The sequence below is a fragment of the Opisthocomus hoazin genome, chromosome 8 (assembly GCF_030867145.1).
Source record: "Opisthocomus hoazin isolate bOpiHoa1 chromosome 8, bOpiHoa1.hap1, whole genome shotgun sequence".
Lineage (NCBI taxonomy): Eukaryota > Metazoa > Chordata > Aves > Opisthocomiformes > Opisthocomidae > Opisthocomus > Opisthocomus hoazin.
The window spans coordinates 74,199,635-74,215,425 of record NC_134421.1 but is presented as its reverse complement, the minus strand read 5'-3'; the positions used below and the strand labels follow the sequence as shown (position 1 = coordinate 74,215,425).

Genomic DNA, 15,791 nt, shown 5'->3' with positions numbered 1-15,791 from the left:
CCCGGCCCCGGCGCGGCGGCGGGTGACAGCTCGGCGGGGGGGCGGGCGGCGGGCCCGGCGGCGGGTCTCACCTGCGGGGGGTCCGGGCCTGCCCTCCGCCCCGCGGCGAGGCCGCTGGCGCGCTGCCTGGCTGCGAGGGCCGGCGGCCCGGCGGGCATGGGCCGCGTCCGAGGCGGGCGGGCGCGCTGACAGCGGGCGGCGGCCGAGGCGGCGAGCTGCGGGCGCTCCGGCTGCCTCCAAAATGGCGGCGGCCCCGCTGCTGCCCAGCGCCGCGCGGGGGGGGTGGCGGGAGGGCGGGGCGCGAGGGGGGCGGGGCCAAGCGGCGGGGGCGGGGCAGGGGGCGGGGAGAGGCGGGGTGGGCGGGGCAGCGCTGGGGCCCGAGGGGGCGGTCGGACCCCGGGCCGGGGGAGCGGTCGGTGCCCGGTCCCGGGGGGCAGGTCGGACCCCGGGTCCTGGGGGGGGTCGGTCCCCGGGCTCGGGGAGGGGAGGTCGGACCCCGGTCTGGGGGGAGATCAGACCACGGGCTCGGGGAGGGGAGGTCGGACCCCGGGCCGGGGGGGCGGTCGGTGCCCGGGCCGGGGGGAGATCAGACCCCGGGGTCGGGGAAGGGAGGTCGGACCCCGGTCCGGGGGGGCGGTCCGTGCCCGGGCCCGGGGGGGCGGTCGGACCCCGGTCCCGGGGGAGAGGTCGGACCCGGGTCCGGGGGGGCGGTGGGACCCCGGGTCCTGGGGGGGGTCGGACCCCGGGCTCGGGGAGGGGAGGTCGGCGCCCGGGCCCGGGGGGCCGGTCGGATCCCGGTCCCGGGGGGTGGTCCGTTCCCGGTCCGGGGGGGCGGTCGGACCCCGGGTCCTGGGGGGCGTCGGAGCCCGGGCACGGGGGGGGAATTCGGACCCCGGGCCGGGGGCGGATGTCGGACCCCGGTCCCGCGGCTTCCCGTGATGGCGTGACCACGGCAGCGGGCGAGGGCAGAGCGACGGACGGCGTCTGTCCGGGCTGCTGCACAGCCTTCGGCACAGCCCCGCACAGCGTCCTGCTCTCTGACCTGGGGGAGATGGGTTTGATGGGGGGGCTGTTGGGTGGATGAGGAATCGGTTGGGAGGTCGCAGCCAGAGGGTAGTGGTCAATGGCTCGATGTCCAAGTGGACACTGGTGACAAGTGGTGTCCCTCAGGGGTCCGTACTGGGACCAGTGCTGTTTATGGTCTTTACCAATAACCTACACAGTGGGATCGAGCGCACCCTCAGCGAGTTTGCCGGTGACACCAAGCTGAGTGGGGCGGTCAAGACACCTGAGGGACAGGATGGCATCCAGAGGGACCTGGATAACCTGGAGAGGTGGGACCATGCCGACCTCAGGAGGTTCAACAAGGCCAAGGGCAGGGTCCTGCACCTGGGTGGGGGCAACCCCCGCTGTCAATACAGGCTGGGGGTGAAGGGATGGGGAGCAGCCCCAAAGAGAAGGACTTGGGGGTGCTGGGGGTGAGAAGCTGGACACGACCCGGCAGCGTGCGCTGGCAGCCCCGAAGGCCAACGGTGCCCTGGGCTGCATCCCCAGCAGCGTGGGCACAGGGACAGGGAGGGGATTCTGCCCCTCTGCCCCGCTCTGCTGAGACCCCCTGGGAGTCCTGCGTCCAGCTCGAGAGCCCTCAGCACAGGGCAGAGCTGGAACTGTGGGAGCGGGGCCAGAGGAGGCCCCAGCCATGATGCGAGGGCTGGAACCCCTCTGCTGGGAGGAGAGGCTGGGAGAGCTGGGGCTGGGCAGCCTGGGGAGGAGAAGGCTGCGGGGAGACCTGAGAGCAGCTGCCAGGGCCTGGAGGGGCCTACAGGAAAGATGGGGAAGATCTTTTCAGCAGGGCTTGTTGCGATAGGACAAGGAGCAATGGCTTTAAACTAAGGGACGGGAGATTTAGGCTAGATATAAGGAAGAAATTTTTTACTATAAGGATGATGAAACCCTGGAACAGGTGGTGGAGGCCCCATCCCTGAGAACACCCCAGGCCAGGTTGGACGAGGCTCTGAGCACCGTGACCCAGCTGAAGATGTCCCTGCTCACTGCAGGGGGTTGGACTAGATGACCTCTAAAGGTCCCTTCCAACACAAACCATTCTGTGAGTTCATGATTCTATGATAAAAGATGGAAGAAAATGGTACCGGGGAGAAAGATGGCTCTTAGTCATGCTTGCTTGCTGGGTTAAATGGATTTCATTGTTGCCTTGCCCAGATTCATCTTCGTACGTGAATAAACTGCTTTCTAAGTGCCAGCAGCATACAGGAACCCAACAGGAACCGATCCAATTCTTCTCTTAATTCCAGAGTGAATTCCTGCCATTAGATTCAGCACTACGTCTTGTCTTCCTCGCTAAGTCTTGCTTAGGCCTTGACCCTGCGAATATTAATACAGGTGGTTAAAATTTAACGTATACGTGTCTGCTTCAGAACCCACGGACAGAGCGGCCGGGGGAGCGCCTGCTGGGACAGCCATGCTGGCAAACACACCCGGGGATGGAGGCGATAACGAGGGAGAACAGGGGGTTTGCCAGCCTGGGAGAAAATAAAGAGTTTTCAGCTGCCCTGTTTGCACTATAGGGTTTGGGGTTTCGCCCCAGAAATACCAAAAATTTCACCCATGACTAAATGGGCAGAACTGCGAGTTTATGACTGGTTTTTCACCGTAAGGGCTTGAAGGCAAGGGCTCCAAGGGTTTATATGGTACCCAGTGTGGTAATTAACACTTTAGTGGCCATTAACAAGGAAAAAAAATGGTATAACCTCAGAAACTTCTTGTCTCTATTTTGTCTCTTGGAGGGTAAAGAGCTTATAAAGCATTTTTTTGTGGCTTTTTGTGGCTTCTGGGGACACGACGACAGCTATCCAAGCAAATTCCCCAGTCTTCCGGCCATCCCCAGAGCACATTCATTTCCCCACGCGACGGAGGAGGGCCGGGGCCGTAGACCCTGCCCCCTCCAGCTGATTTCTGGAGCACCGCTCTTGGAACACCTTCCTCCTTTTCTCCTCCAGCTCTATGAAATGCACTAAAATACAGCTTAACCAGCTGGGCTTGGCAACGAGCAGGGGCTCGGGCTGCCAGCTCAGCTCTCCCCGGCCAGGACACACGCAGGTACAAGAACCAGGAGAGCTCCTGAAGTGGGGAAAATAACCCGTGGGTCCGAGCCCCTGGTTGTTTTACAAGGGCAGCTAGATGCTGCTGCGAAAAACCGTCGGTCTCTTCCGTGGCTCCTCACGCCGACATGCAGAGGCTGGATCCAGGTATGACCTGTTGCCTGTTCAAACAGATACAAAAATCAGTGTTTTGCCTACTTGTGCACATATGAATATTCAGTAATTTTAGGTCTCGCATCCTTTGCTGTTGTTAAAATCCACACCGGGATGTAAGTAAAAAAAAGTTTATCATGTTATTGTCTGAACATGAGGAAGAACTTCTTCCCTCTGAGGGTGATGGAGCACTGGAACAGGCTGCCCAGGGAGGTTGTGGAGTCTCCTTCTCTGGAGATATTCAAGACCCGCCTGGACAAGGTCCTGTGCAGCCTGCTCTGGGTGACCCTGCTTCGGCAGGGGGGTTGGACTGGGTGACCCACAGAGGTCCCTTCCAACCCCTACTATTCTGTGATTCTGTGATTCTGTGATTGTCCTCTCACCAGTGTTTCAGCTTTCCTAAACAGGAAGAATCCGATCATTTAGTGTCCTTCCTCCAACGGTTTTAGCATTTCCAGGGCAACTGTTTATCGAAAGTCATGCTGTCTATATTCAGTCTACTTAAAAACATGCATCTTGAATGATCTTATGATTATTTAGTTTCCAATACAGCAAAATATATTCATAAAATGACTGCCTCTTTCACAGTTTTATTAGAAGAGTTTATTAGAAGGGCAGCCAGGCTGGGGAGGGGGCTGCAGAACAAGTCCCCTGAGGAGCGGCTGAGGGAGCTGGGGCTGCTCAGGCTGGAGCAGAGGAGGCTGAGGGGAGACCTTCTCGCTCTCTGCAGCTCCCTGACAGGAGGGGGCAGGGAGGGGGGGTTGGGCTCTGCTCCCCAGGACCCAGCGACAGGACGAGAGGCGATGGCCTCAGGCTGCGTCAGGGGAGGTTCAGGTTGGAGATTGGGGAAATTTCTTTGCTGAGAGAGTGGTCAGGGGTTGGCCCAGGCTGCCCAGGGCAGGGGGGGAGTCCCCATCCCTGGAGGGGTTCAGACACCGTGTGGCTGTGGCACTTGGGGACAGGGTTTAGCAGGCGTGGGGGGGTTGGGGTGACGGTTGGACTGGGTGATCTTGGAGGTCTTTTCCAACCTTCACGATTCTGTGATTCTGTGATTCAAAGTTCCTAAGGATTTTTACCATTTTGTACTAAACTAGTACGACGATCTCACCAGGTTACAAAAATGTGAATTTACTTTTAAATCCTAATGCTTGTGAATAAGAAAAAGGAACTGCTTTTCTGTTTACATGGTGTTTCTATCAGCCCGGTTTCCCCACTGCTCGTTTCAAAAGTCACACTGAACAGAAAGCAGGAGCAAGGTACAACAGTGCCAGCTCTGCTTGGGTGAGCAGTAAAACTCCAGTGCTGGGACGAGCTGCTATTCTGGCCAGTAACCCCAGTGCTCCCCATCTTGGGGAGGGATGGAGCAGGTGAGTCTGCCTGCCCTTGTGCCGTGGCAAACAGCCTTGTGGAGCAGCGGCTCAGCCGCAAGCTCCCCGAGACAGCGAAGTTGTCGTCGTGCCAATTTGTGTGTCATTTAGCGTATTGTTGACATTAATAATGGATATGGACAATTTGAAGCAATCCAAACTGTGTAAGCACGCAAGGGATAGGGTCCTGCACCTGGGCAGGAACAACCCCAGGCACCAGGACAGGCTGGGGCTGAGCTGCTGGAGAGCAGCTCTGCGGAGAGGGACCTGGGTGTCCTGGTGGGCGACAGGGTGACCAGGAGCCAGCAGCGTGCCCTGGGTGCCAAGAAGGACGATGGGATCCTGGGGTGCATGAGGAGGAGTGTGGGCAGCAGGGCGAGGGAGGTTCTCCTGCCCCTCTGCTCTGCCCTGGGGAGGCCCCATCTGCAGTGCTGGGTCCAGTGCTGGGCTCCCCAGTTCCAGAAAGATGAGGAGCTACTGGAGAGAGTCCAGCGCAGGGCTGCGAGGATGAGGAAGGGACTGGAGCATCTCTCCTGCGAGGAGAGGCTGAGGGAGCTGGGCTTGTTCAGCCTGGAGAAGAGAAGGCTGCGAGGGGACCTTCGAAATGCCTCTAAATATCTGCAGGGTGGGGGTCAGGAGGACGGGGCCAGACTCTTTGCAGTGGTGCCCAGCGCCAGGACAAGGGGCAACGGGCACAAACTGGAGCAGAGGAAGCTCCAGCTGAACCCGAGGAAGAACTTCTTCCCTCTGAGGGTGCCGGAGCCCTGGCCCAGGCTGCCCAGGGAGGCTGTGGAGTCTCCTTCTCTGGAGATATTCCAGCCCCGGCTGGACGTGGTGCTGTGCCCCCTGCTCTGGGTGACCCTGCTTGGGCAGGGGGTGGGACTGGGTGACCCACAGAGGGCCCTGCCAACCCCGACCATTCTGTGATTCTGTGAACCCTTTCTCGCAGGTGGCCAAGCAGGCAGTGGTAGGGCACAAGAGTTCACCCCACTGCTCCCGACGGGGACAGCCCACGTTGTGACTTCGTTACCTGCGCGGCTGCAGACCTGCACCGAAAGCCGCGGCTCCAGCCCAACGCCACGGCCAGTCCCGGCGGCTGGCCCTGCTCTCATCGCGCTGGCACCCCGGGCATTAGCATGTGTAATTGCACCCTCGCCCTGTATGCAAACTGTCAGGCTTTGGACTACAAGGCTGCTGGGCAGCGTCTCACTTTCTGTTTTAGCATTGAGCATACATTGCACAACAAAAACTCTGTTGTTAACATACACCTCCGAGCTTGCAAAGCTGCCACTTTTTAACTCAAACAACTCGATTTGCACATCAAGCAGTCAGGACATATGAAACGGTGGTTTGTTGTGCGACCTGCTGCACTACTGCCTAGCACGGGTTCGTCCGTTCCTTCGAAGCGCTGAACCCTGTCCTAAGGAAGATTCGGTTCTGAATTTGTAAAAGAATAAAATCCAGAGTTATTGTCAGAAATCCAGACAGCGCTGCAGCGAAGACTTGGGCAGAGTGCGGGTACTCTTCAGCCTGGAGAAGGCTGCGAGGGGACCTTAGAAATGCCTACAAATATCTGCAGGGTGGGTGTCAGGAGGATGGGGCCAAGCTCTTTTCAGTAGTGCCCAGTGACAGGACAAGGGGCAACGGGCACAAACTGAAGCAGAGGAAGCTCCAGCTGAACCTGAGGAAGAACTTCTTCCCTCTGAGGGTGACGGAGCCCTGGCCCAGGCTGCCCAGGGAGGTTGTGGAGTCTCCTTCTCTGGAGATATTCAAGACCCGCCTGGACAAGGTCCTGTGCAGCCTGCTGTAGGTGACCCTGCTTCAGCAGGGGGGTTGGACTAGATGACCCACAGAGGTCCCTTCCAACCCCTACTATTCTGTGATTCTGTGATTCCATGATACTCGTGTCTTCAGACCCTCGGCGCAATCGGCGTTTCGGGTTTCAGACCCTGAGCGTGGCTCCTCGGCTCTGGAACCGGGGGGCTGAGCCTGAGCCTCGCCGCAGGTCCGCACCGAGAGCGGGATTAAGCAGCCGTTCTGCTCGGAGCCTGCACGACCAGAAATAGGATGTGGATGATCAGGAATGCTGGGCTCTATTCTTGGCTGAGAAACGAAGTGCGATCCAGCGCCGAGAACAGACATTGTATCAGGATCGCCAAGCTGCAGTTTAGATATTAATTCTCAGAAACACTGAAGGGAGGAGGGGAGAAGCCTTAGTTTGTTCTGCTGGGCTCTTTTCCTAAATATAATTTGTGTATTGGGCTTTCCAAACACCGAGAATTATATTTGGCTGCCTTTTGGGGCAAGTTACGAGGCCTTGTTCAAATAACAAAGCTCTGAAGTGCAGAGAATATAAACAGCAATCAGGAGTGCGGCTGGCGAGCTAACATTTCTTGGCTTACAGCACAGCGCACGTTCCTCTGGTCTGCAGGGTATTTATGTTTCTCCTCTTGTCTGGGGAATATTATCCTGACTGGCAATGCAAGAGAAAAGGCAGGCAAGCTGAAGCTGGATGCAAAATATCCTGCAAAATCTGGTAGGAGGGTTGCTCTTGAGAGCTCTGATGCAAAAGATAATTATAGATGAAAGTGTGGCAACCGCTGTGGTTGAGGTTGCGAAATGTTCTATTTACTCAGGTTGCTTAGGAGCCGTGCAGAAACGACGTGCTGGCCCTCTGCAGCGCAGCGTCTCCGGCGAGGCCGGAGCTTTGGTGAGGATCGGATCTGCAGCGTTCTCGAGTTCTGCAGAACCTTCGTTGCCCAGATATGGTCCAGGAGCATACAGGCGCTTAAAAGGCGAGAAACTGTGGGCCTTGCGATGAGCTGTTTTGTAGAGACCGAAAGCTCAGGAGGCCCAGTCCTCCACACCGAGCAGATGAAACTCTTCTCTTGGAGAAAACGCTGCTTTGCAGCTTGCTCTGCAGAAGTCCGGAGGAGCACGGGACCAGCGCCCTGCCCACCCCTCGCAAAAGGGCTGCAGAGCCAGATACCCGTCAGGGCTGCCAGGCTTCCCTGTTTTTGTTTCAAGACAAGCTGAGGAAATGACTTATAAAAGCTCTTGTGTTTAGACAACATTAAACCAAAAATACTCTGGGGCATGTCCTCAGCTCGTGTAAATCGTCAGGAGATATCAAAGTCAAGATCAAATGCCAGGCCTTCCCTCAGATATCCTGTGTGCGTTGCGACACAGCAGCTACGCGCGGTCAGAGACTGCTTTCCAAACAGCAGCGCAGCAATGCCACGGGGCAGCTAACGACGCGGTGCCAGGACAGCAGGACCATCACCCATCGTGCGAACCAGCGTCACCCCCTTGTCCTTTTATACTTTTTTGCACTCTGATTACCGTGATGTCCTGTTTCTTCACGCTGAAGCCACGCCGTCCCCTTGGCTGGATCGTACTGCACCTTGCTAAACGCAGCCGCCGCCCATCATTAGGGTGCAGAGGTGCTACGCTAACACAGATAATGGCATTGTAATATGAACTGTTAATTAACATTGATTATTATTTATTATATTTATAATAAATAATTTTATTATATTTATAATAATCTATATTATTTATTATATTTCCGTCTGAACATGAGGAAGAACTTCTTCCCTCTGAGGGTGACGGAGCCCTGGCCCAGGCTGCCCAGGGAGGCTGTGGAGTCTCCTTCTCTGGAGATATTCCAGCCCCGCCTGGACAAGGTGCTGTGCAGCCTGCTCTGGGTGACCCTGCTTGGGCAGGGGGTGGGACTGGGTGACCCACAGAGGGCCCTTCCAACCCCTACTATTCTGTGATATTCTGTGATATGCTCTCAGCATACTGTATCTAAAGAATTTTTGTTATGATGCAGTACATTACTTCTTTGAGGGCTACAAGGATGGTGAGGGGACTGGAGCATCTCCACTACGAGGAGAGGTTGAGGGAGCTGGGCTTGTTCAGCCTGGAGAAGAGAAGGCCGCGAGGGGACCTTATAAATGCCTACAAATATCTGCAGGGTGGGTGTCAGGAGGATGGGGCCAAGCTCTTTTCAGTGGTGCCCAGTGACAGGACAAGGGGCAACGGGCACAAACTGAAGCACAGGAAGTTCCGTCTGAACATGAGGAAGAACTTCTTCCCTCTGAGGGTGACGGAGCCCTGGCCCAGGCTGCCCAGGGAGGTTGTGGAGTCTCCTTCTCTGGAGATATTCAGGACCCGCCTGGACAAGATCCTGTGCAGCCTGCTGTAGGTGACCCTGCTTCGGCAGGGGGGTTGGACTAGATGACCCACAGAGGTCCCTTCCAACCCCTATTCTGTGATTCTGTGATATTAATGTTATCTCCAGTCATATAGCTGTCACACTACGTGCGCGGAAGGAGAACGAGCTCTTTAGTCCTCATGTTGTCGAGGGCTTTCTTGATCAGGCAATTTCATCACCACGATCGTATGAAACGTTGGTGAGGTCTCCACAGAAGTCCAGCATAAAAGACACATCTACTTTGGTCCTACTCACAATCCCAGAAAATCCCAATAGGGTTTTCTTTCTTACTAAACGTGTAGGACAAGTTATCAAAGAAAACAAGTGAAAAAAACCCCACCAAGCTTACAACTCATTCCTGCCAGAAAAGGGGCATGACGAAAATACCAGAAAAACAACCTGAATAAAAAATACTGGACATTTTTGGCCCCATAATCCTTTGTCCCATAATAAAAATCACCTTTAATCTTATTCCAAGCAGTCTCACATAGCTGATTTCACTGCAGCCACACATACATTACTGGCTTGCAAGCAGAAGAAAATTTACTGTGAATAAACAGGGTAATGAAAGTACTTATAACATCTGAGAAGCATCAAAACAACAGCTGAAAGACTACTGAAACACAGACCTTTACTGTGAACAGGAGTCTGTCTTAGGCACAAAGTCAGTACAGACCCAAGATCCCTCGTTCTCTCTTCTCAGAGGCCATTTCCAAGAGTCATACTGCAGCACAGGCAAGTATGGGAATCCTAAAATGAGTTCTACATTTGTCAGTATGCTGGACACGTAGCCAAAGGAAAGGACACAAATTCATCTATAGTGGCGAAAGGATCTCTCTCTGTGTACCCAATAGTTAAAGTTAATAAGGCAGATTCTCCTCGAAAGTCACGTAAATCTGAAACAATTCTATTGGTTTTGACAGAATTACCCCCATATTTCACAGAATCATTAAGGTTGGAAAAGACCTCCAAGATCACCAAGTCCAATTGTCACCCCAACACCCCCATGCCTGCTAAACCCTGTCCCCAAGTGCCACAGCCACACGGTGTCTGAACCCCTCCAGGGATGGGGACTCCCCCACTGCCCTGGGCAGCCTGGGCCAACCCCTGACCACTCTCTCAGCAAAGAAATTTCCCCAATCTCCAACCTGAACCTCCCCTGACGCAGCCTGAGGCCATCGCCTCTTGTCCTGTCGCTGGGTCCTGGGGAGCAGAGCCCAACCCCCCCTCCCTGCCCCCTCCTGTCAGGGAGCTGCAGAGAGCGAGAAGGTCTCCCCTCAGCCTCCTCTTCTCCAGCCTGAGCAGCCCCAGCTCCCTCAGCTGCTCCTCAGCAGACTTGTTCTCTAGAATTTGTGCCTTTGGGTCATGATGCAGCTTATCAAGGAAGCACACAGACATGTGCACATCTCTTCCCATAAAATCTGACAACAAAACTTTGTTTTAGCCCAGTAAAGAGGCTTTATGGCCCAGCTCACATGGGTGATGTTAGGACTGAGGCTACAAACCTCTCAGGGAGGCATGGGCGCAGGGGGGATGCTCAGCGTGCGAGCCCGAGTCGGTGCTGCTGCAGACTCTCTCCTTCTCAAGCTTTCTCCTTACAGTGGCCCCGGCGCTTACCTTCTCCACGACCAACACTGGCTGAACAGCAGCCTAGCAACAAAGAAGAAAAAAAAAGTGAACGGCTTTTAGTCAGCGCCTCAGGAAATCTGCCACGAAACTGGTATTTCTCTCTCATGTTTTAGCATTTCCTAGATGTCCCTGTCCTCCCACCCCGAGCGCTGAACTAACGTGAGAAGGACACAGCTCGTGCCGCAGAGCTCACACGCCTCGAACCGAACAAAACTCGTTGAGGTCCCAGTTTTCCCTTTGCCATTTGCTTTGGACAACGTCGGCCCCGTGCCAAGCACGGCTCTGCTGGCAGCCCCCGCCGGCCCCCTCGGGGCTCGGCAGCCCTCCCTGCCACCGGCACCGCTCCCGGCCCGCTTGAGCCCGCGGGCCAGGCCCAGACCCGGGTCCCGGGCCCAGGCAGCAGCCCCGGCGGTGCAGGCCGGGGAGGCCCAGGCCGCGGAGGCCCTGTGAGGCCCAGGCCGGGGAGGCCCTGGGAGGCCCCGGGGCTGCAGCCGCGGCCCGGGGTGAGCAGGTGGCGGAGGGGTGAAGCTGTGGGGAGCGGGGCAGGGTGAGGCGGGTTTAGCGGCGGCCACGGCCCGCCGTGTTCTGGCCCCCGGGTCCTGCGGGGCGCCGGCCACGGCCATGCCCACCGCCATGACACCCCGCCGCGGGCCGCTCTGCGCAGTCGGAGCCGTCTCAATGGTGCGGGCGGCGGGAGCGGGACCTCCGGGCCGGCAGGGGGCGCGGCGCGGCGGGGCGGGGCCGGAGGGAGGGGCCGGGGGCGTGGCCGGGCCGGGCCGGGCGGAGCGGGCGCTGCCATGGACGCGCTGTGCCGGGCGCAGGCCAGGCCCCGCCGGTCCGGCGTCGCCGCCTCTCCGCTGCCCTGGGCCCGCTTCTCCGCTTGGCTCGACTGCGTCTGCGTGGTCACCTTCGACCTGGAGCTGGGCCAGGCCATGGAGGTGCGGGGGGGGCCCGGGGGGCTGGGGAGGAGGGGATCAGGGCCCGGGCAGGGCCGGGGGCTGCGGGGGGGGGGGGGGGGCGCTGGGCTTGTTCAGCCTGGAGAAGAGAAGGCTGCGCGGGGACCTTCGAAATGCCTCTAAATATCTGCAGGGTGGGGGTCAGGAGGACGGGGCCAGACTCTTTCCAGTGGTGCCCAGCGCCAGGACAAGGGGCAACGGGCACAAACTGGAGCAGAGGAAGCTCCAGCTGAACCCGAGGAAGAACTTCTTCCCTCTGAGGGTGACGGAGCCCTGGCCCAGGCTGCCCAGAGGGGCTGGGGAGTCTCCTTCTCTGGAGATATTCCAGCCCCGCCTGGCTGCGGTGCTGTGCCCCCTGCTCTGGGTGACCCTGCTTGGGCAGGGGGTGGCACTGGGTGACCCACAGAGGTCCCTGCCAACCCCCAACATTCTGGGATTCCGTGACGTGTGGGGTCAGCAGGCACCGAGGAGGAGCAGGGGTGGGTGTCGCAGGACAGCGGCAGGGAAGGAGTCGAAGCTGGGTGGGGAGGTGATGGGGCGTGGGGGGCTGAGGCAGCTCTGTTGGCCTGAGGACCTGCGGTGTCGGGGGGCTTCCTGGAATGCCTAGGGGGTCGCGGGGGGCAGAGAGGATGAGCTGGGAGCGAAAGGGCTGGGACATTTTTTCCTCTGTTTCCTGGAAAATTGCACTGTTTGCCTCTGGAAGAGGAGTTGAAGGGAGCTGGATACCTCAGGCTTGTGACGTGACTGAAGGCCAGAGCTGGTTGACGTTCCATGAAAATGCAGCATAAGGGGCCAAGATGTGTCTGGGTTATGCTGAACCTAAAGCATTATCTCAGATTCCTTGATATTTGTGTGATTTTGGGAAGTACTCCTTGCTTTGCCTTCGTGGAAGGGGGTTAATGCTGTTTTTCAGAGATTCCAGACTTTGCATTTTTAAAGTCATGCTGAAGCTTCTGGAGGGAAGGGGCAGCGGCAGAGATCAAGTTAGCCTATCACTGCTCTGCTTTCTTAAATGCTTGATGGTGTGTGTTTCCATGAGGCATGAAAATTAAATTTAAAAATGTGCTGTAAACCGAAGTTTCACATGCTCTGTGCTCTTTCCTGCGAAACCAGACCCGATATACCCTGGAAAGGATACGAATACTGAGACAGTAATTAGCATTTACAATTTAATGCTTCACAGGTGTGTTTTAGTATGTAGCTACAAAGGTGCTTTCCTACTGGTTTTCTTACCTGTCTAACATTATAACGAGGGTACTTTGTGATTGGGGTATGCAGTGATACGGTTTGTTAATCCCCAGAAAGGTGTTTTTGCTTCTTTTTCTTCCTTTCTGCCCTTTTCCTCCTTTGCCTTTGTAAATATTGGTGGGAAAAATGATTCTCGTGTGGCATAAATGACCAAGAAGACTGGGAACAGCTCAGCATCCGGACTGAGTGATGGCACAACCCCACCGTCGCTTTTCCTTTCGCTTGTCCGTTGGGGATTGCTGTCTGTGAGCGAAGGGTTTGGGCAAGGGACAGGGGTCTGCGTTGGGTGAGATGCCCAGAAAGCGGCCTGGCAGAGGAGAAGCTGTGTGATAAAGATCCCGTGTTCCGTTCTGGATGGGGTTGGGAAAATAAAAAAGCTTGAGCTGGTACTGTCTTACAGGGGAATTCAAAGTAAAATTATTTCAAAATTTTGAAAAAGCACAAGTGTCACTATTGCCAGGCATCAAGTGGTGCCGTTACCGTCCTGCTGATTCCGTTTCCATCTGTTGCCTTGGTTGTTTTAGACTGGCTCCGGATCCTGTGGCTTGTCTCCAAGCAGGCTGATTTCTGCAGCCAAGAAGAGGGAGTTTTATCATTTGGGTGCTTGACTCCAAGTTCCTGGGTTAAAAAAAAATGTGTCTGTGGCACCCAGCCCTGTGGGACTTCAGTCCTGGCTGAGTCTGCACGGGAAGTTTGCCGTGGGCATCGCCAGATCAGTGTAGCTGGCGGAGATTAGATCTTGACGGAGCTCCCTGTGGTTTTGTGGATGTACGTGTCTGCCTCTCAAGAGTGATTTACACACAGGGGCTGGTCACGCACCCAAGGATTACACAGAGCGACAGGCTGAGAATACTTGGAGTAACTTGCACAACCTCACGTGCTCGCAGCAAAGTGAGTCAGAAGGAAGGAAGGGAAACTTCCCTCTCTGGAGGTTGCCCCACGCTTTTGCATCATCCCTGTAAATCAGCGTGTGAAGATGGAGGCATCCCAGGTGTCGTCCAGCCTTCGGATGTCCCCTGCAGTTCTGCCTTGGGAGCAGGCCTGTCTCGGTCAGGGTTTCTGTGCTGAAACCTTGTCATCCTCTCCTTTTCTCCTGACTGTAGGATTCCTTCCAGACAAAACCTCTCTTTTCTTCCCTGGCTGCCCGAATCTACGCAGAAGCCACGTGGTTGAAGCCTGCTCAGTGTGTGTTGTCTGTCCTGCAGTGACACGGAGTAGAAAGGCAGAATTACCCCTGGAATGGGGTGGGCTCTGTGGTTACAACTTGGCAGCCAAGAGCTCGTTGAGGGTCTGCTCAGGTTTCTGGATGTTGCATGGCTCGAGTTCTGTGCAGTCGTCGAGCGGTGTAGATGTACCGTCGGCCTGAACTTCAGCAAGTCCCGCCTCTGCTGCTGTTTAAATGTACAGAAGAAAAGGTGTTACAAAGCAAAAACATAGGTTAATGTAGAAATTGGGCAGAATTACTGCTTCTGAGTCATCCACTGATTTACATTTCTTCAAACAGTCGAATACCAGGGAGAGAGAAGACATGTTTGAGGAGCTACTGGAGAGAGTCCAGCGCAGGGCTGCGAGGATGAGGAGGGGACTGGAGCATCTTTCCTGCGAGGAGAGGCTGAGGGAGCTGGGCTTGTTCAGCCTGGAGAAGAGAAGGCTGCGAGGGGACCTTCGAAATGCCTCTAAATATCTGCAGGGTGGGGGTCAGGGGGACGGGGCCAGACTCTTTGCAGTGGTGCCCAGCGACAGGACAAGGGGCAACGGGCACAAACTGGAGCAGAAGAAGCTCCAGCTGAAGCCGAGGAAGAACTTCTTCCCTCTGAGGGTGCCGGAGCCCTGGCCCAGGCTGCCCAGAGGGGCTGTGGAGTCTCCTTCTCTGGAGATATTCCAGCCCCGGCTGGACGCGGTGCTGTGCAGCCTGCTCTGGGTGACCCTGCTTGGGCAGGGGGTGGCACTGGGGGATCCCCAGGGGTCCCTGCCAACCCCGACCATGCTGGGATTCAGTGATTCTGTTTTGGAGGTGATCCTCTCGGGCTAGCAGTCAGTGTCCTGCGGGAGCAGCTATCCCCACCAGCCGGTTGCCGTCCAACTCCGCAAGGGCTCCGACTTCTCTGGTGCCGCTGTCATCGAAACGCTGAAAACCCGTCCCTGCGGTTCTGAAATGTCCCTTGTCACAGCGGCGCTGGCTCCTCCCTCCCCAAGCTGCTCCCAACACGGGTGCTTTGTGAAGCCGGGGTTGCTGCCGAGTCACCAGAAGTCATCTTCTGGGATGTTCTCCGTGTTGCTGTGGCAGCAGCAGAGCGCTGGGCGCCCTTGCCGATGTCAACAGCAGCGCTTTAGTGCACGGATCTGTTTTCAGCAACGCGTGTCACCTCCGCGCTTGGGGCTGGAGTATTGATGGGAGAGCGCTTCGTCACAAGTTGTGACACGATTTAAGCCCCTTTGGGCTGCTGCTGACATATCCACCGACTTTGGCAAATAAAAAGTTCCTTTTTGCTTCCTGTCTTTTTGCTTTTCAAAAGTTCTGGCGACTAGGATTCTTGCTATTTTAGGTTGGGTTTTTAATCTTGTATATATTTGTTGATTCCCCACCCCGAAGCACACAAGTACGTCACAGAATCACAGAATAGTAGGGGTTGGAAGGGACCTCTGTGGGACATCCAGTCCAACCCTCCTGCCGAAGCAGGGTCACCTACAGCAAGCTGCACAGGACCTTGTTCAGGCGGGTCTTGAATATCTCCAGAGAAGGAGACTCCACAACCTCCCTGGGCAGCCTGGGCCAGGGCTCCGTCACCCTCAGAGGGAAGAAGTTCTTCCTCATCTTCAGACGGAACTTCCTGTGCCTCAATTTGTGCCCGTTGCCCCTTGTCCTGTCACTGGGCACCACTGGAAAGAGCTTGGCCCCATCCTCCTGACCCCCACCCTGCAGATATTTAGAGGCATTTCGAAGGTCCCCTCGCAGCCTTCTCTTCTCCAGGCTGAACAAGCCCAGCTCCCTCAGCCTCTCCTCGCAGGAGAGATGCTCCAGTCCCCTCCTCATCCTCGCAGCCCTGCGCTGGACTCTCTCCAGTAGCTCTTCTTCTTTCTGGAACTGGGGAGCCCAGAA

The 15,791-nt window shown here is 56.6% G+C and overlaps 2 protein-coding genes and 1 long non-coding RNA gene across 7 annotated transcripts in view; 2 read left to right on the top strand and 1 right to left on the bottom strand.

The window, feature by feature from the left end:
• Positions 1–163, bottom strand: part of PPP6R2 (protein phosphatase 6 regulatory subunit 2) — a 130,586-nt gene extending 130,423 nt beyond the window's left edge. For all 4 annotated transcript variants that reach the window (XM_075429028.1, XM_075429030.1, XM_075429031.1 and 1 more), the window contains exon 1: positions 72–163. The gene's annotated coding sequence lies outside the window, so the exon portion shown is untranslated. The remainder of the gene's footprint in view (positions 1–71) is intronic.
• A 212-nt stretch (positions 164–375) lies between these two features.
• Positions 376–2,415, top strand: LOC142362244 (uncharacterized). Of its 2 annotated transcripts, none has more exons than XR_012764858.1 (4): positions 376–437; positions 1,224–1,334; positions 1,964–2,107; positions 2,221–2,415. It is a non-coding gene; the product is annotated as an uncharacterized LOC142362244 (long non-coding RNA). The 2 variants fall into 2 exon arrangements; XR_012764859.1 differs by having other exon boundaries at positions 382–437; positions 1,171–1,334.
• An 8,853-nt stretch (positions 2,416–11,268) lies between these two features.
• Positions 11,269–15,791, top strand: part of DENND6B (DENN domain containing 6B) — a 36,336-nt gene continuing 31,813 nt past the window's right edge. The window contains exon 1 of the mRNA XM_075428938.1: positions 11,269–11,425. Within this exon, the coding sequence (XP_075285053.1) occupies positions 11,285–11,425 (141 nt within the window). The 5' untranslated portion in view covers positions 11,269–11,284. The remainder of the gene's footprint in view (positions 11,426–15,791) is intronic.